A 17,320-nucleotide genomic window follows, 5' to 3' on the forward strand; every position below is an offset into this window, starting at 1 on the left:
TGGACATTGGCTGCATTTTCACTCATTTTCAGTCCAGTCCTTGTACCTGACTGTTTCCAAAGGAATGTTGTTGTTGTTGTTTTTTCATTTGTTAAGCCTTTTAACACCTAAGGAAGTTATAATGGTCTTTTTTTTTATTTCCCAGTGAGACGCAGTCCTCTCCTTAATGATTAGAAATCATTTTGCACACATATGTCGAAATCTTTATGAAAAATCAAAGTTTGCTGGAGCCTCTCAAAGATTTGTACCCAGGGGTCTGTAATTAGTTGATCCGGGTATCCTTTGCATTCCTCAGTGCCCAGCATGTTCTGGTCCCTGCAGACACACATAGAGGGAATGTGTGGATGTGCTGCTCTGCTGCCACCTGGTGGTGAGGCGCGGTACCAGCCACTGCTCCGCGGAGCATTAGCACAGTTGAAGATGGCGACTGGAGTCCTTCAGAGAGTCAGCGGTGGTTTGGGTCGGGCTAAAAGCGGGGCCCACTCGGCCGGACAGCTCGCGGTGTGGGGCAGGTGGGGCAGTCTTCATCGTGAATGTTCAACAGTCATCTCTGTAGCTTCCTGTGTTAGCTGTGTAGTGTTTTCAGTGGGGATCTGTTGGTGGCTACGAGTAGCCCGGTAAAGCTAGCCCAGTGACTGCTAGCCAGCCCACTGTGGCCTTTCAGCTTGAACTTAACCAGGAGCTTCAGCTTATGTGCGTTTATTTAGTACGTGATATTTAAGACTAACGCTTCTGTCACTGTTGGGAAACTCAAAAGAGCAATAGTTTCTGTCAACGTTTGACAGTAAGCATCTAAAACGCTCAAGGTCAATTTGACAGTTTATATTGCTACCTTGTAAAAATTGCATGACTTACAGATAGCATGCAGGTGCACTGATCACCGTGTGCATCAGAGGGTCTGACATTTTCAACTGAACAACCGCACCAAAGCCCCTAAAACAGATACTACGTGGCTGTGCATGTACATATAGACTAGGAAGTCAGTCATTCCGAAGTCGTTGCAGTGTCCGTGTGTTTCTTTTTCATGGTGGCCTGTGTTTGCAGGGGGTTTGCAACTTCCAGCTGTAGAAATAGAGAGGACAGCTGGTTCAAGTCACTGTTTGTGAGGAAAGTTGATCCCAGAAAAGATGCACACTCCACCCTACTGACCAAAAATGAGGAGAGTAACCTCTATAAGATTCAGTGTAAGTTGCCTTTAGGGTCCCCGCATTACATTAACAACATTTTGACCTTTAGTAATGAGACTTTTTTTCTCATTTAAACTTTTGTTTCAGTCCATAACGTCAAGCCAGAGTGCCTGGATGCATACAACAAACTCTGGTGAGTGTTTTGTCATTTGATGTTGTGAACCTTTAGTGCAGAGGAAGCTTTACCATAAGTGGGAGGAGGATCAAGGACTGGACACTTCGTGTAAAAAATTATCCAGTCTATTCCTGTAAGATGATGTATGGGCTGGTATGACTTCTGTCCTCCACAAACCAGACATGCTCATACCTAAGATGACTGGAACCCATGGACTTTAAGCACAACACATGCTGGTCGTACTGCATTTAATTATTTGGCTTCTCGTTTGCCACAGTGAGGATGTGTTGCCCTCCATCCACGCTGATAAGTACTACCCCTGTGAGCTGGTGGGAACCTGGAATACCTGGTATGGAGAACAAGACCAGGCTGGTAGGATTACTAATATCAACACACACAGACATCTGCGGTATAACAGCGCTGCGATCCGCACAGTTTGCAATCAGCATGCGTGTTACACCGCATATTCACGTGCAAGTACAGCATCAATCATTAGCTGTCTTGCAAGCTAATGATCAGGAGGTGTTTATTTTTTTTGTTGCAGTGTTTACACCACAGTAATTTCCCTCCCAGTATTTATTTACACTAACCACAAATGGATGTAGTTATGTCAGACGTTAAAAGCCGGACATCTGGATATCTTTACTCTGCTACGTGATGATCCTTCTGTTTGTACTTGATGTGATGTTGTAATTGTGACAAATTGTCTCCCCAGTGCATCTGTGGCGTTACAGAGGTGGCTACCCAGCTCTTACTGAGGTGATGAACAAGCTCAGGCAGAACAAGGTACTACTACACGGCCCTTTGCTTTACCCGGGGGATTATAAGTCTGAGTAAGCTCACTGATTAATGTCTGTCCATTGCCAGGAATTCACAGCCTACAGGAAGGAGCGAGGAAAGATGCTGTTGTCCCGCAGGAATCAGCTCCTCCTGGAGTTCAGCTTCTGGAACGAGCCAGTACCCCGAACGGGACCAAACGTATACGAGCTCAGGACCTACCAGCTCAGGGTGAGTGGTTGAGCTGCAGCCTGTATCGTTGTCAGGACTGGGCTCGGTGTGTTAAAGTCTGATTTCCAGAATGTGTTCTACAGCTCCAAAATGGGCCACATAAATGCAACTGAAACAGAAACACTGAAACAGATGACTGTATTCAGTGAGGATTTCTTACACCAAGTTTAACAATGATGCCTTAAAAGCTAAACGCACTATCAGTGTATGAAATCAGCAAGTTGCTAGTTTAACAAATGTCTCATTCTGGTGGTTTTCTTTACTCATTTTCTGCATTTATTACACTTTAAAACTTTGCCTGTCTGTCAGTTTGTATTCAAGTGATTGCTCCCTAGTTTACACTTAAGGAAATTGTGCAGCCGTTCACAGCACTAGAAGAGCTTCCCTAAACTTACATGGTTATATTTATTATAAAAAAAAAAAGGTGACAGATAGTATTCACTCTTCATGATCACACCTTTTGTCCATGGACAGACTTTAAAGACTCTCTGGTAAAAACACAATTGTTTATCTGCTGCCACATCTCACTGCAGCAGCTCGGGCTTGGCTGTTAAACTATCCATCCTTTTCTTACCTCATGTTTCCCATTTAAAACTGATGATCTCCATCCTGACATCCTTCTGTGGACTTAAATTACTTCTTTCCCCTCAAGCTGTTAGCACGACACTCAGGATCATCCCGAGTGTTGTGCTAACCATCACGGGATGATCACTAACGTGCAGAAACGCTTAATCGAAACCACGCCATCCACCGCGGATTAAGTCATGCTTTTTATAATTGAAAAAATCAAACTGTCTCTAGACCAGCACCCCTCTGTGACATGTGATGAATGCTCGCTATTATCCCCTCATCACAGGCTGAGATTGCATCTTTGAAACAGCAGGGCGTTTGTCGTCTTATGCACCAGAGAATGATTGAAGGCGCTCTCTCGGGTGTAGTTGTTCGCATTGACAAAATACCTGTGTTACTACCTCTTTGCCATTTTTTTTTTCTTTTTCACATTAATATATTTACTTTGGAAAGAAGTTCGAAAGTTCTCCATTACATATATATGCTTAAATCTAATAAAGAATATTGTGTTTTCTCTCTCGCAGCCAGGAACCATGATCGAGTGGGGTAATTACTGGTAAGGCAGCCTGAATTCACTTGATTCACTGAACTGTACTTACAGAACAGTTGTACTACATGAAAGCTCCCTCATCACACTGTCATTAATAAGAGCTATTCCACAGAGACACCCCCACGTTTGAAGCTATGCTGTCATTCCCTCAAGCCAAGAATCAAATGCTAGTGTAACAGTGTGTACACTACAAATGTGTATATAATAGTTGAGTAATGTGAGCCTGGAAAGAGCCGCTGCGTGGACTCACAGAGCCAGCAGATCAGCATTTATCAGTAGGTGCAGCAGCGAAGATTGTGATGGATTAAATTGAGGATGTGAGCTTTCTGCACAAGCCTTTGCTTTCCAGATAAATTTCTTCTGTCTGACCATAGTTTTATTTCTTTTAGTTATTAGTGGTTGGGATTACATATTCAGAAGAAAAGTTGTCATTATCCTGCAAACTTAGCCTGTGTGCAGTTTTATATGTAAATATTATTACAGGTATTATTTGATTTTTAAGTTAGACGTAAGATTTTCTGCTTTGAAGCTTTATGCTTTGCCTTTTCCTAGAAAAGCACACATGATTGATTGATCTCCCCCTGTTCCCTGTGCTTTTCAGTAATCATGGCTAGGAAATCAGCCTTAATGCAAAAAAAACACACTGTGACAGCTTTTTTTTTTTTTTTTATTCTTAATGTTTGTATTCATTCACACTTTAACCAGCTTTTTTTTTAAATAAACCTCCAAAGTCCTGCAGATAATGCCAGTAAAGCTATTTAATATAATTTGTGCGGTTAAAGGTTTAAACTTCTGCTTCGTATTTCACCAGTTTGATGAAACTCGAGCTTCATAGTTTTCTATCCAGACAGTGATTATGGTTTGAATATGTTTATGTTTGCTTTGGGAGGAAAATGTAATAGATTCAAAACATTCTCCTCACTCGTTTCACGAAGACTTGGCCAGTCTTTAGATTCATAAACATGCGTACAGTAAGTCATGATGATGTCACGTCTCGCGGTCGGATGTGATGTTGGAAGTTATAATCGCAGCTAAAGGAGCAGGTTGCCATCCTGCTTTAGCTGAGAAAATCCAGTCGTGTGAATTAATCAGGAGGTATTCGGGGATGATGTTGAAATCCTTTGAATGCTGGTTAAATATTTCATGTGTGTGTTTGTGGTGGTCTGGTGTTAAGCCAGATGAAGCCTTTGTGTTTTTTTTGGCCTGTGCTGTGACCAAAGGTGCTTTTGTCTGCAGGGCCAGAGCCGTTCGATACCGCCAGCAGAACAGAGAAGCTGTGGGAGGGTTTTTCTCACAGATTGGAAACCTCTATATGGTCCATCACCTCTGGGGTACGTTCAAACACTTCCACGCTGACTTTAGATAATTACGCTAATGTTGAAATCATTAGTTGCTTCGCAGAAAATCAACAACAGTTAACAGTAATTTATCTTGGATATACATACCAGAAATGTCATGTTCCAGATTTTCTGCTTTTCTTTGTTATTATAGAGTTAATATATTTGGATTTTTGGGCTGTTTGGTCAAAACAGGCAATGTGAGATTGTCTCCTGAGGCGTGTAATTGATAGATAAATGTGTGCAATGTTAACTGAGGTAGTTATCATCCCAATTTGCAGTACACCCAGCTCTCCAGAGAGCTTTAATCACGAGCAAATAGTCATTCCTGTGAAAACTGCTTTGAAGTCTGCTTGAAGGGAGTGTGCAAACTTGGTTCGTTGTGATGTGAAGTCAGAGCTTCGCGCTCACCTCTCACATAATTTACGTGACTCAGACCAAAGCGGACCAAAACTACAACAAATCTATTAAAACGGTCTCACTGTTCTCAAGAATGAGCATACAGCTGTGAGGGAGAGACGGCCCTCTGTACACTAGGGATGAGGCGATTTTCTTGATAGTCCTGTTGCCCACCCCGAGGCATCGCTGTCTACCCTCCATAACTTATATGCACAAAAAAATGTGCATGGGTGAAAGAGAAACAGGTAGCCTACATTAGTTTTTCTCACTTCCATCATGAAGAAATGCTTGCCTGTTAACATACAACATTTACTGATTGGGTCAAAATAGGAAACTTTTCCCCATCTGACATTTTTGTTGGTGAAAAACTCAGCTGTGTGTGGAGGACATGGAGATCATGCTATATAAATAAAGTTGAACTGAATTGACCTACAGTTCTACATAATCTAGTTTGGGTTTTTTCCTGTGTAAAATATTTCACCTGTTTATCCTGCTTTCTTCACTGCCTCAGCACACATAGACAAGACAATGTTAGGATCTCTGTAAATCCAGCCTCCTGTTTTCTCCCATTGGATGATGGAACAGCAAACGCAATTCGCACACATACACATTAACTTAAATGTGCACAGAGGTCTGTGTTGCAAGTGTGAGTTATGTGTGGAGGAGTGACATGAAACCGTGGCCTGGCAGGTTGAATTTGTTATTAATCGCAGAACAATGAATCCGCAGGGAAATTAGATAAAAATCACCTTAAAATTGACCACCATCTATCCCTGACATCATCAGCACAACCCCACAGCCTAACAAGGAAATTATGGTTGAGAGGTGGCAGCATATTGTCAGCTTCAGACTCTCCCTCCACCTGCAAGACTTTGTCTGTTAACAGATGGGGGAAGCAAACAAAATATGTGGTATGACTGGTCTGTCTACTCCTGCTTGTGCTGTTGTTGGTCTGTCAGTCATCCATCAAGGAGAGCAAAGAGCTGAAGTGAAACTGAGTGTTCAAAGCATTGAAAGTTTCTGCTGCAGCCACAGTCTGTGCTTCTCATGCTGTATTTTGTCTTTGGGTTTTCTCCCATTCCTGGGAGAAGCACAAATGTGGTTGAGATTTTGGAGGACTGCACAGGAGCACGTTTAGTGGCTGAAACTGCCTCTCAGCAAACCCGCACAATCGCTGTTCCGTAAATTAAGCAAAATTTAGCAACTAGCAGGTAAAAACAAAAAAACAAGTGGAGCCATCAGGAGCTTGAAAGTTGGTGGAGAGCAAAGTGGAGCTCAAACATGAGGAAACATTTGTTAGCTTGTCTTTACAGATGCACGTGTCCTAAAAATGTCTTCCGTGATTAATTTGATCATTACAAAGTTACCAAAGTTACCAGATTAAGTCTTAACTTAAAATCATGTACTTATACTGCAGCATTATAATGCAGTGATTTGTTAATTACAGCTTACAAGGACCTTCAGTCCCGAGAAGACACGAGGAATGCTGTGTGGCAGCAGGAAGGCTGGCACGAGGTGGTGTATTACACAGGTGAGCACAATAAGTCTTTTTGTAAACTCAAAGCTGTGCGACTGAAAACTTTACAAAGTTTTTTGTTGAGTTTGTCACTTTCTGAGCCTCAAAGGTTTTTAAACTCATCTTTTCCCAGTCCCACTCATTCAGCACATGGACTCAAGGATCATGATTCCCACAAAGGCTTCGCCGCTGCAGTAAAATGAAAAGCCAGCTGGAAGCTGACATCGAGCGGCACCTCCTTTGAATGTTACATCAGCATCATGGGTTCAATCTTTGTCAGTGCTGCCAAACAACGTCCATTCTCTTTTTGTTAACGTCTGTTTTATTACTGAAGGATGTCGCTTGGATCGAGTCGGGTCTCTGAACTTTATCTGCAGTTCAAATAGTTACTGAAAGGCTCCACGCCACTATAAAGACACGCAGTATTTTCTGTGTGAGTTCAGGTTTGGGAGGGAGTGTTAAAATATGTAGATGTGTTTATGTCTGAAATGTGGTGCCACATCAAAATTGGTCCATGGAGAGATTTCATTTCCAAGGTTAGAGCCAACCAAAGTTACTTGACAGGAAAAATCAAAAGGAGCAGCTGTATGGCGTTAAAGTGTGGGAACAGCTAGATTAAAAATAGTACTGCTGAAGCTTGCTGCAGGAGCTATTTATTTATTTAACTTTAAAGTACATCATGTTTTAGTGTGCTGAGAAACTTTGATGTAAAAGCCATGCCATTTCAGACTGAAAAGAGATCCCTTGTATGAATAGAAACTATATTTCTTTCAAAATCATAAGTGTGTGAAATGCAGATACCATAATTTTATATTTGATGTGTATTATGAATCATTGTTTTACTCCTTTTGGTTGCTTTTCGTGGATGTCCCTACATTTCCTGGTAACATTAATGTTTAGTGGTGCTGTGTTTGTAACTATGGCTTACAGTTTTTCTTTTTCTCAGGACGGCATGCGTGGTTTTAAAGTCCGTTTTTATCCAACGTATCTTAACGAGGCACAAATCAGTTAAAACAGGTGTTCTGCATATCAGTGACTGAGTGAATTTGGTACGCAGGTGATCACAGTCACGCTGCTTTATACCGTAACGGTTTTTATTGTTAAAGGAAGCATGTTGATCTGGTGTTTCTGTTCAGAGGGAACAATGTAGAGACAAGGACAAGAACACAGATTAAAGTCATTCAAACAGCGAAGTGGACACTCATCTTTTAATGCTGTGTTTTTCTGACTTGAGTCACTACACTGTCACTGACAGGTCTGCTTACAGCTCTTACAGAACAGAAACCCGATTAAAAATACTTTCACTTCTCATTGCACGTGCCATAATACAAAGGAGTCGTTCTAGTCCACCTAAAAGCTTTCATGTAAACTGCAAAAACACTAAAATAATCTTTTTAAGATTGTCTTCCATGTAGTGTTTTAGTACCTTGTAGTATAAAAAAGGGCAACATAGCTATTAAAGTTACGATTGCTCCCACTAGTATAAACATTTGATTTAATATAAAAATCTATCAAGGTCTAAGGAAAAACGTCCACTTGGTAAAATCTACCAGTGGCACACCCTTAGGTGCAAGTATAACGTGTTAAAAATCAAACTAATCTTTGAGCACCTTTAAATCTTCTCCAGTTCTTTCAGTAGCTCCCCAAAACTCGTCACATACCACGAAGACCTCTCCTTGACCTGCGGCCTGACGACATTCCCGCCAAATCCAATGAAAGCACTCTGAAGACAAAATAAAAGGGTGAAATACTGTAATCACACTGTAATCGCTTTTTACACTGGCAAACGGCGACACTTACAGCTGGAGGGCAGGCCTCAAGATCAGTGGCACCATCTCCGATCATCACCACAGTCTCATAGCCGTACTGTTCCTTCAGCATGCTGATGACCTTCCCCTTTCCTCCGCTCTCAGCTGTGGGCTGACTCTCATCAAAACCAGCGTACTCTCCTGGAAGATGATATTTTTATTAAATTTAATTTAACCAGTCAAAAGACCTGACTTAGATTAAACCTAAGGGTCTGTTGTGTATATTCAATGATCCACTCAAAGGGTTTAGCCTGGACTTCCACTCATGTGAGAACAGAAGAACATCACAAACAGCCCGCCGCTGGCTCTTACCGTTGAAGTAGAATTTGAGCCGGTTGGCGTAAACGTGATTCAAAGGGATGTTTAGCTGAGTGGCCACGTGTTCAACAATGCAGCGGAAGCCACCTGAAATGAGGAACACCTTTATGTTGAGCTCATGCAGACGGTCCACGAGCTCCCTGGACAAAGAAATGGAAAAACATCAACACTCAGAAGAAAATGTTTTTTGACATTCACATGCAATGAGAGTTATTCTGCTGCCCTGTGCCGTGTGAAGTTTCCTAAAATTTAATTACAAAAATGCAATAATGTAGAAGAAGAAAGAACAATTTCCAGGAGACACGGCTTTGCCACTTTACTGCAAAATGAAATAACACAAGATGCACTTTATTTATCCCAATGCTGGGAAATTTTTCCTTTGTTTTCCTTTGTTACAGGAGTTGAACACAAACAAATTACAGACTGTTGAAATAAGGAGAACGGTATGTGGCTCAGTGAAATCCAATACAAATATGACCAAACACATGACTTAATAAGGTAAGAACTAATCAAAAAATAAAATGGACACAAAGTAAAACCAGAACGTGGTAGCTTATCCAGCTCTCAGTTCACAGATTGTTGCCTGGAAAATGTGACCAAATGTGATCTCAAGCACAAGTTGATTGTAGACTTTTAGGACTGATTAACCAGTAGTGATTACTGTGGACAGACAAAAGTCTTTTCCATTCTTGTTGGATACAAGATTTCAGGGCCTGATTCACCACATTGTTCATTTAAGCACAGGGCAATTATTTTTCAGTGTCAGGCAGAGAGATAAACTATGAGGTGAGCGGTTAATGGGTTAGGCTAGCTTAGCGCTTAAAGTCAGAGTTTTCTGTGTCAGGAAGGTGACTCTCTTTCTCTAGATCAACATAGCATCTTATGCTGAACATACTGACCACGTCCAGAGCAGGTTATGTGTTTAAAGTTTGAAAATCTTTTGGAAGTGCAAAATTTTCTCTGATCATTTGGATGTGCATATCTTACTAATGCAACCAAAAGAGAGTGTGCAGTAAAGTTACAGTGGCACAAAATCTACTGCAAACTCACAGAAGTGTACATGCACTCACTTGATGAAGCAGAAAAATGTTTCTATTCTTGATCCCAAGTGTCGTTCACATCGCTAGAACTGCAGATATATTTTGTTTGGGTTTTTTAAGGCAGCACTCCAGAACCAACTTGTTTACCACTATTTTATTGAATCACAACATTTCCGTCCAACTGAACTTCATCAGGTGCAAACATTTTGTTTGTTTACCTGACCTGATGTTGGTCAGCTGGACGGAAACGTTGTGATTCAGGAAGAAAGGTCAGCAGCAGTATTTCACAGGGTCTGTGTCTGTCTTGTGTGTGAGAAATTTTGTGTTTCACAGGGTCTGTGTCTGTCTGTGTGTGTGTGAGAAATTTTGTGTTTGTATGCACACATTACAGCTGGTTTGTGATTCACACTCTGAAGGTTTTGCTTTCTGCATTTTCAGCTGACTCCTATTTGTTTTTGGCAATAGTTTTCAACCATGCATTCATATAAGTTATTATTATAATGTGGAGGACAACATCTACCTAAAGAGGTCAGTTATTTCTACATTAATTCACCTGACACCTGGAGTAAGCTGAGGTGGGTGGTCTGTTATCAGCTTGTTGACTTGTTCTCTGGAACATCGGATGATGGAAAGACGCTCAGTCAGGGCCTTTTTGAAGGTCATTGAGCCGCCCATGGCTTTGCGTGTCCTGAAACGTCCAAGTAACACATTTTTGTTTGTTCTAAACACCCACAACAAATCCATTAAAAAAAATAAAAATCCACCTACATTTCAGTGACTGCATCCCCCACACCACAGAATTTGGCGAGTTCATCAATGCCTTCTTCCTTGATTACTGTGCTGTCCACATCAAAGCAGACAGCTTCAGCTCTCCTGAAGAGCTCCTTTGTCTGCGACAGCGTTGTCATCATGCTGGGAAATTACATTAAAAAAAAGATGCAGTCTGGTGAAACAAATTTCACTGCTGCAGATGCACACTGTGTGTGTGTATGTGTGTGTGTGTGTGTTGGGGGGAGGGTGTAATTGTCATCAGCAGGGTCCCGTGCTGCATTTGTTGATTCAACGTGAGGTCTGTGATTTTGGCCAGCGGCTGCCTGATTTCACTAATGCACTAAGTCTTGTATAGAAAGGATGTCTTTCATCCAGTGGAGCAGCAAACGCATCTATTCACTCAAATACCTATGTGCAATCGACGGGGATCACCTCCCAGCCGATGATGTGTGCCAAAGTGCGTTACAAAAAGCAGTGTGCTTAAACAAACCATAGGAGAGGCCCGGGATGGACATACTCTGCGCGTATTGCGTCACCCAGAGGGTCACTACTGAGGGGCAGCATAACCAACAACAAACGTGAAGACACTGAAACTGGGCCTAACGGTTCGTATCTGTCACTTTGATATAAAGTGACAGACATATAGTCATGAAAATGACGATATATCACGGCTGTACGTTGAGAATAAGCGGGCTGTTATCTGTCCGGTGCAGCTGATTTGAACGCTGCTCAACTGCCGACAACTCGAGAGACAGCACCAGGCAGGAAAAAAAATACTTAAAAACATTAGGACAGTCCTGTAGTACTTACCGGCGAGTGCAGCGACGATAAGGCACGAACAGCAGCTTCAGCATAAAAGCCGACAGCTCTCGGTCGGCTCGTGGACGAGGAAGAAAAGCACTGAATGGTGGGCCAATCAGAGAGAAGCCGATTAGGGCCCGCCCACTACATCACTGGCTCGGTTCCATGACGACACCAGCGGCGAAAGAGGGAGAAAAACAACTACCATAAATAACGAGCGCAAAGGCGAAAGGAAGCGATTGAAAAGAGACAAAAACGAAGTAAAACAATAACATTAAGTTACATCGGCTTCAAATGGCCACTAAGATATGTAACAACTACAAAAGAGAGAAAATTATGAAAAAGAGACACAAACAAACCTCCAAAATTTGCAAGACACCAACTTTTAAGAGGACATGAAACACTAAACATATAAAGGCTAATTAACATCATGGAACCCTGCTCTCAAAATCAGGCACAGATGTGACACTGTCTATGAAGCTAGATTTAAGAAAAAATATGGGCTCAAATTGTGGTTATAAATATTTTGTACTTGTAAATCTGTTTCTACTCTGGTCGAAAGAATCCACGCTTCGTACTGATGTCCACAATTCTTTTATTCCTCTCACAATCATGGAGCACCGTGAAAACTAGAAACAAGTAAAATAATATCGATAGCACATATGATATTCATCTCAGCCACTTATTTCCTTTCACAAGGTGCACAAGTGTTAAACAAATAACAGCATAATGATTTTTTACCGTGTACGCCTTGTAAAACCAGCAGTAGAAAAGTTGTATATTCCGAAAAGTCCGCCGTGTTACCGTTCTGTCTTGTCTCTCCCGCGCACAACTTCCGGTTCCCGCAACTCACAGGAAGTGACTACTTCACAATAATATTTTAACAGAAACATTTCTTATAAGCAGGATATATCACTGGATTCATAGATTACCTTTCCTACTGCAAATGTACACAAGCATGAGAAGCAAATAAAGAAAACAAATAGAAAACAATAACGATCTCAGATTCACTTTGGTGTTGTCATGGCAACCCACACAAACATTTCAGCGTCAGCTACAAAATCAGTTTTGTAAATCAGAATGCGTATATTTGTGCATCTGTAGATAAGAATTTGTGTGTGCGTAAAAAAGATTTGTGTGTGTAAAAATATTTACACAAGTTACTAATTCTTGTTAAGGTCTGGTTACAGATACAAAGCAAACAAAAAAAATACGTGTGAAACTCTGCACTCAAGTTTCAACTTACAAGTACGAACTTTGACCCGATTTTTCTTCCTTTCAGCCGAATGGTCAATGTCATGACAATCACAAATTTAACTAACAATTTTTTTGCTTTGTATCTGTAACCAGGCCTTAACAAAAATAATTTGTAATTGGGGAAATATTTTTACACACACAAATCTTTTTTACGCACACACAAATTCTTTTTACACACACAAATCTTTTTTACGCACACACAAATTCTTATCTACAGATGCACAAATATACGCATTCTGATTTACAAGTACAAAATATTTATGACCACAATTTGAGCACATAACCATGCTGCCACATCAGGCTTAACCACCCAGTTTTAGGTTTAGTCAGTTTCGTCTGTGTAAAAACAGCATGAAGTACACATTTACTTTTTAATAAAAGTAAAAATATACATTGAAACTCCCACTGTCGCCATATTTCCCCCTATTTACTATTTAGATTTGAATATCTCTGAGTGTGTCAGGTGTTTTTTCACCTGTTCTTAAACTTCTTGACCCTGGTCCCAGACAAAGACCAAACATTATTATAAAAGAAATAAAACTATGAAAACTAAATAAATAAAACATCAAATATAAAGTACACAAACTCTGAGCACAAGTTATTACCATTAAGGTATTTCATATCTGTACTCTGTACATAAAATAAATGTCATAATTTATTCTACACTGTTATACTCTTAATGGGTATAATTTGCTGTGTGTTTGCAAAAATATGTTTTTACATACAAAAAGCAGGAAAAATAATGCACATATGATCTGATCACCATTTGCTGAGTCCACTGTGTGCATTTGAAGATGAATATGAATTTACTTTAAACAATTATCTTGGCAAAATACAGCTTGATTACTAGATTGATTGATTATTTGGGCATTTTGCATGAACATATACCAAAATTCATAATATTCAGTTAATTTTTTGAATGACACAAACAATATAAACATACAGGGAACATACAGGGAAGTCAGACCAACCTATGACATGCAATGTAAAAGCCCAAATAAGTTATAGAACAATGAAAACAATGTGTGTGTGTTGCCTTTAGGTGTTGTAGATCTAAATAGGTTTTGATGTTTTTATCTGTCATCATTACCAATTAAGTTTACATGAAATAAAATGTGTTAAATAAATAAATCAAAAATATAAAAAAAATTAACATTGACATTTAAAACATTTTTTAAATAACACAAAGTAGGTGTGAAAACAACACAAAGATATAAAGAATTCTCAACATTTTATCCCTGGAAACGTTCCTGGATATTAGCTCCTGTGAAAATGAAAAATGACTGAAGAAAGGTAAGCAAAAAGCTCCTACAATAAGCAAAGAAGAAGAAAAACAACCATAAAGGTTAATAAGAAGCAACAAGAGGCACACAGAGCTGTTAAAGAGGCGCGAAATTAAAAAGACAGTTCAACCTGTGTAAAATTCAATCTAAAGGCTTTATCTATGAGTCAGATTCTTTAAAGAAACTGTGACGCTCTGATTTAATATGTGCTCCAGTTAACCTCCCATCCAGAAGGGGGCGCTGGTGCACGCCGAGCTGTTTCTGTTTCACCCGCCACAAACTGGAGGGAAAAGAAGAGGAAAAGTCTTTAGCGTGGTTTATCCGGACGTACTTTGGTCTGCTGAAGATGTGGCCTTATAGACATCATGTAGAAGTCACCGTGGAGTTTTGTGAATGGAAAACGTTCTTGAAGAAACGAAGGTTAAAATATGAGGCTGTAGCGTGACGCAGGTGATTTTTCCCCCCCATTCAGGTTGAAGGTATTTAGTTAACGGCACGTGTTTCCATGCACACGTGGTGGACCCGATAATTTGTGTAAATTGTGTTCACTTGTGAATTAATTTACTTATTTTCCGTAACGCCACCATGCTGTAAGAACACTCTCATAGGTTGTAACTATGTGGATAAGGTGTTACCTGACAGCTTAAAGGTGGAATCCTGTGCAGGATGTGCATTTGTGTTTATTTGTGCTTTGTCGTCGTTGCTTGTTGCACAGGGTGGTACTGGAGGTGATATCCGGAGTAATCATGCGGGAGCTCCCATCCTGAAACACGCAGATCTCCATGTGGCTGAAGCGACCGGCAGATGCACACGGTTCTTAATATACTATAAGGTACAAATGAAACACAGGGGAAGTGACTGAGTTAGTTAATGCCAAAGCAAAACCACGTGTCTTTTCAGGATATAACCAGGGTAAGTGTGTTCCCAAGCGCAAAAAAAAAAAAGTATTCCACTTATAATAATGGATTGGATTCATATAGCGCTTTACAATACCACTATTCATTCACTCTCACATTCATACACTGGTGGAGGCAGCTACTGTTGTAGCCACAGCTGCCCTGGGGCAGACTGACAGAAGCGAGGCTGCCATATCGCGCCACTTATCCCAGTCTGTTCCATCACTACACTTTATGTGGCTTTTATTCAGAGTGTCTATGGAGATGTTGTTTCGTACTGAATATTCTGAATGGAAAGTTACTTTCAGCTGGTCCCTTATTCATAAGCGGTCACCACAGTGGGTAGTTGTTTGAGTTGAACCACTGCGTTAATCTCAAGCAGTTTGGACTGCTGTAATGCTCTATCATCCTTCTTTTATCATCCTTCTATTAGTTGACAAAGCACTGAGTGGTTTGGCCTCCCCAGTATTTATCTGACTAGGTCAGTGTCTATAACATAGTCTGACCTCTCAGATCATCATGCAGATGTTTAATTGTCCCCAGAAATGCATGTAATTCCTCTTTTCACTAGCATCTACTCAGCTCAACTTGGTTTTAAGCGTTTTCCATTAAGTGGTAGTACCTGGTACCAGGTTGTTTTTGTTTTCTTGGCCGGGGTAAGTCATGAGAGCAACTCTTTCATAAGACTCAAACTCACCATTTTTGAAGGGGAAACGAGGGAAATTACTACACAGTGACCAAAACAGAGTAGAATGGAGTGGAGCCGAGGAGGTGTTGTTGGAAAAAGGCAGTGAAAAATATTGTGCCGAGGGTGCTTTTCAGCTGCTAGTGCTCCTGATCTTTGGAACGAGCCACCTGCTGACCTGAGATCAGTTACAAACAGGCTCAAAACCTTTTATTCTCCCAGAACTCGGCTCATAAGTGTGAACTGGTGTTTTACTACTTTGTAGTAAGTTTTATTTTGCAGTTTTCATTTTAAACCTACATACCTTTTTATGTTTTTATCTTCTACCCATTCACTTGTCAAGTGAAAGGTCATTGATTCGATTCCATCTGGAAATGAATTTCCCTCTAGGGGTTGTATCAGGAAGGGGATCTGGATATCAAACATGCAAAGCTACCCTCTGCCGTGACTCCTTTGCCAAGGGAACAGCCGAAAGCTTGAGTGTAGTGAAATGTACTCTATAAATAAAATTACAGCTTGAATTTTGAATGCATGGCTGAATTCTGTTTTGCTCTGGATGTAGTAAATACAGTCAGACACCATGCGACATGAATGCTTTCACAAACTGACTCAGCAGGATGAGGGTGCTCATTGTGCTTCTCATTCTCACGTCAGAGTGAATACATCAACGGCCTCGTTCCTTCAAAGCGATTCAGCCGGTATATTAATGATCTGTTGCTCAACATTGCTTGCTGTCTTCCTCCCTGTTGATGCTCTGTGCTGTTGGCTTGTTTCCTGTTTTATTAGCTCAGATTTATCTCATAGCTTCGGTTCTCCTTCTGTTTCAGCGTGTCTAAACATTTACATGAAGTGCAGCTCGACCTGTCGCCAGCCTCTGGGGAACTTCCCGAGGATGGTATGTTATTAGACTTGTTAACTTAAAGGCATGGGCGAATTCTGGTCCAGCTGCTCTGTGCTGGATACAGTCAGACACCATGCAACAGCCACGTCTCATTTCCACTAAATTAGTGGATGAGTGCCTTCCTCAAGCTCATCCAGCTGCGTGGGAATGAGTACAAACACACATTTGGCTATTCCTGATGGTTTCATATTGATTTATTCTGTTTTTCTAAATTCTGCAGGATGAAAGCTTCCAAAGCAAGACTGTGGGGACAACGGTCAACACACTCAAATCTGTCTGAAGTCGGTCAACCTGTGATGTTTTTTTTGATGTGCATCTCACTCTGTTGATAATAAACTTTAAAATTGTAATTATTTTTTGTCTGTGTGTGTCAGTGTTCTACTTCAAGCTTAAAAATGCTGCAGAAAGACAGAAAAGCACAGAATTGCAGAGCTGAAGTACCCCTCCATTTGCAGGACTTGGGGTTTTACATGTTTTAATAAATAGATTCATAGCATACAAGTTAAAGTTACACTTCCCTTGAGTTGCTGCCACCAGAGCATACTCTGCATATCGATTAAGTAGGCACATAGTTCTCAAACTGTAAATCACGCAGGTTTTATATTCCAGCCAGATAAACTGCAGGTATTTCCCACAAGGTTTCACAATAGAGTATAGACTTAACTAAACTCTCCATTTTCCTCCTGAGTCACTCTTTAACATTTGAAATATAAACAGTTTTTAGAGTGCAAAGGCTATAAGAATACCATGTAGTGCTGAAAAAATTTTTTTGTTAATATACAGGGTGTATCAAAAAAAAAAATTGGAATTAAAAGCGCCTTAATTCCACAGCCATTCGCCGTTTAACAATCAAAAGACGGACGTGCTGTTAGAGCAGA

At 40.6% G+C, this 17,320-nt stretch overlaps 2 protein-coding genes, 1 long non-coding RNA gene and 2 other non-coding genes across 5 annotated transcripts; 4 read left to right on the forward strand and 1 right to left on the reverse strand.

Moving 5' to 3' along the window:
• Window positions 1–380: 380 nt before the first annotated feature.
• Window positions 381–7,871, forward strand: LOC146654024 (protein NipSnap homolog 2-like). The gene is made up of 10 exons (XM_085379638.1): window positions 381–512; window positions 1,045–1,184; window positions 1,275–1,320; window positions 1,580–1,674; window positions 2,018–2,088; window positions 2,170–2,310; window positions 3,405–3,436; window positions 4,667–4,761; window positions 6,614–6,697; window positions 6,816–7,871. The coding sequence occupies exons 1-10, from the start codon at window positions 421–423 to the stop codon at window positions 6,878–6,880; spliced, it is 861 nt and encodes a 286-aa protein (XP_085235764.1). The 5' UTR covers window positions 381–420; the 3' UTR covers window positions 6,881–7,871.
• A 5-nt stretch (window positions 7,872–7,876) lies between these two features.
• Window positions 7,877–12,470, reverse strand: psph (phosphoserine phosphatase). Its single transcript, XM_085379639.1, has 7 exons — window positions 12,162–12,470; window positions 11,430–11,572; window positions 10,617–10,760; window positions 10,402–10,536; window positions 8,803–8,948; window positions 8,483–8,631; window positions 7,877–8,405 (listed from the first exon to the last, which is right to left on the reverse strand). Exons 2-7 carry the CDS (start codon window positions 11,471–11,473, stop codon window positions 8,295–8,297), a joined length of 729 nt encoding a protein of 242 aa, XP_085235765.1. The 5' UTR covers window positions 11,474–11,572; window positions 12,162–12,470; the 3' UTR covers window positions 7,877–8,294.
• A 1,766-nt stretch (window positions 12,471–14,236) lies between these two features.
• LOC146654026 (uncharacterized) lies at window positions 14,237–16,795 on the forward strand. Its single transcript, XR_014907137.1, has 4 exons — window positions 14,237–14,410; window positions 14,676–14,792; window positions 16,369–16,436; window positions 16,663–16,795. It is a non-coding gene; the product is annotated as an uncharacterized LOC146654026 (long non-coding RNA).
• LOC146654027 (small nucleolar RNA SNORA15) lies at window positions 16,071–16,208 on the forward strand. Its single transcript, XR_014907417.1, has one exon. It is a non-coding gene; the product is annotated as a small nucleolar RNA SNORA15 (small nucleolar RNA).
• Window positions 16,465–16,601, forward strand: LOC146654028 (small nucleolar RNA SNORA15). The gene has a single exon (XR_014907418.1). It is a non-coding gene; the product is annotated as a small nucleolar RNA SNORA15 (small nucleolar RNA).
• Window positions 16,796–17,320: the final 525 nt, after the last annotated feature.

Source organism: Rhamphochromis longiceps, linkage group LG14 (assembly GCF_057381845.1).
Source record: "Rhamphochromis longiceps isolate RC_006_pf linkage group LG14, R_longiceps_female_GT1.1, whole genome shotgun sequence".
Taxonomy (NCBI): domain Eukaryota; kingdom Metazoa; phylum Chordata; class Actinopteri; order Cichliformes; family Cichlidae; genus Rhamphochromis; species Rhamphochromis longiceps.

What these genes read in the sequence shown, in the direction of transcription:
- LOC146654024 (XM_085379638.1), top strand. Translation starts at nt 421, where the DNA reads ATGGCGACTGGAGTCCTTCAGAGAGTCAGCGGTGGTTTGGGTCGGGCT. An exon ending in CAGCTCGCGGTGTGGGGCAG is followed by an intron (nt 513 to 1,044) that starts GTGGGGCAGTCT and finishes CTGTGTTTGCAG; the next exon opens with GGGGTTTGCAACTTCCAGCT. An exon ending in TCAGGACCTACCAGCTCAGG is followed by an intron (nt 2,311 to 3,404) that starts GTGAGTGGTTGA and finishes TCTCTCTCGCAG; the next exon opens with CCAGGAACCATGATCGAGTG.
- psph (XM_085379639.1), bottom strand. Translation starts at nt 11,473, where the DNA reads ATGCTGAAGCTGCTGTTCGTGCCTTATCGTCGCTGCACTCGCCG. An exon ending in GGGGATGCAGTCACTGAAAT is followed by an intron (nt 10,537 to 10,616) that starts GTAGGTGGATTT and finishes TGGACGTTTCAG; the next exon opens with GACACGCAAAGCCATGGGCG. An exon ending in GCTCAAATTCTACTTCAACG is followed by an intron (nt 8,632 to 8,802) that starts GTAAGAGCCAGC and finishes ATCATCTTCCAG; the next exon opens with GAGAGTACGCTGGTTTTGAT.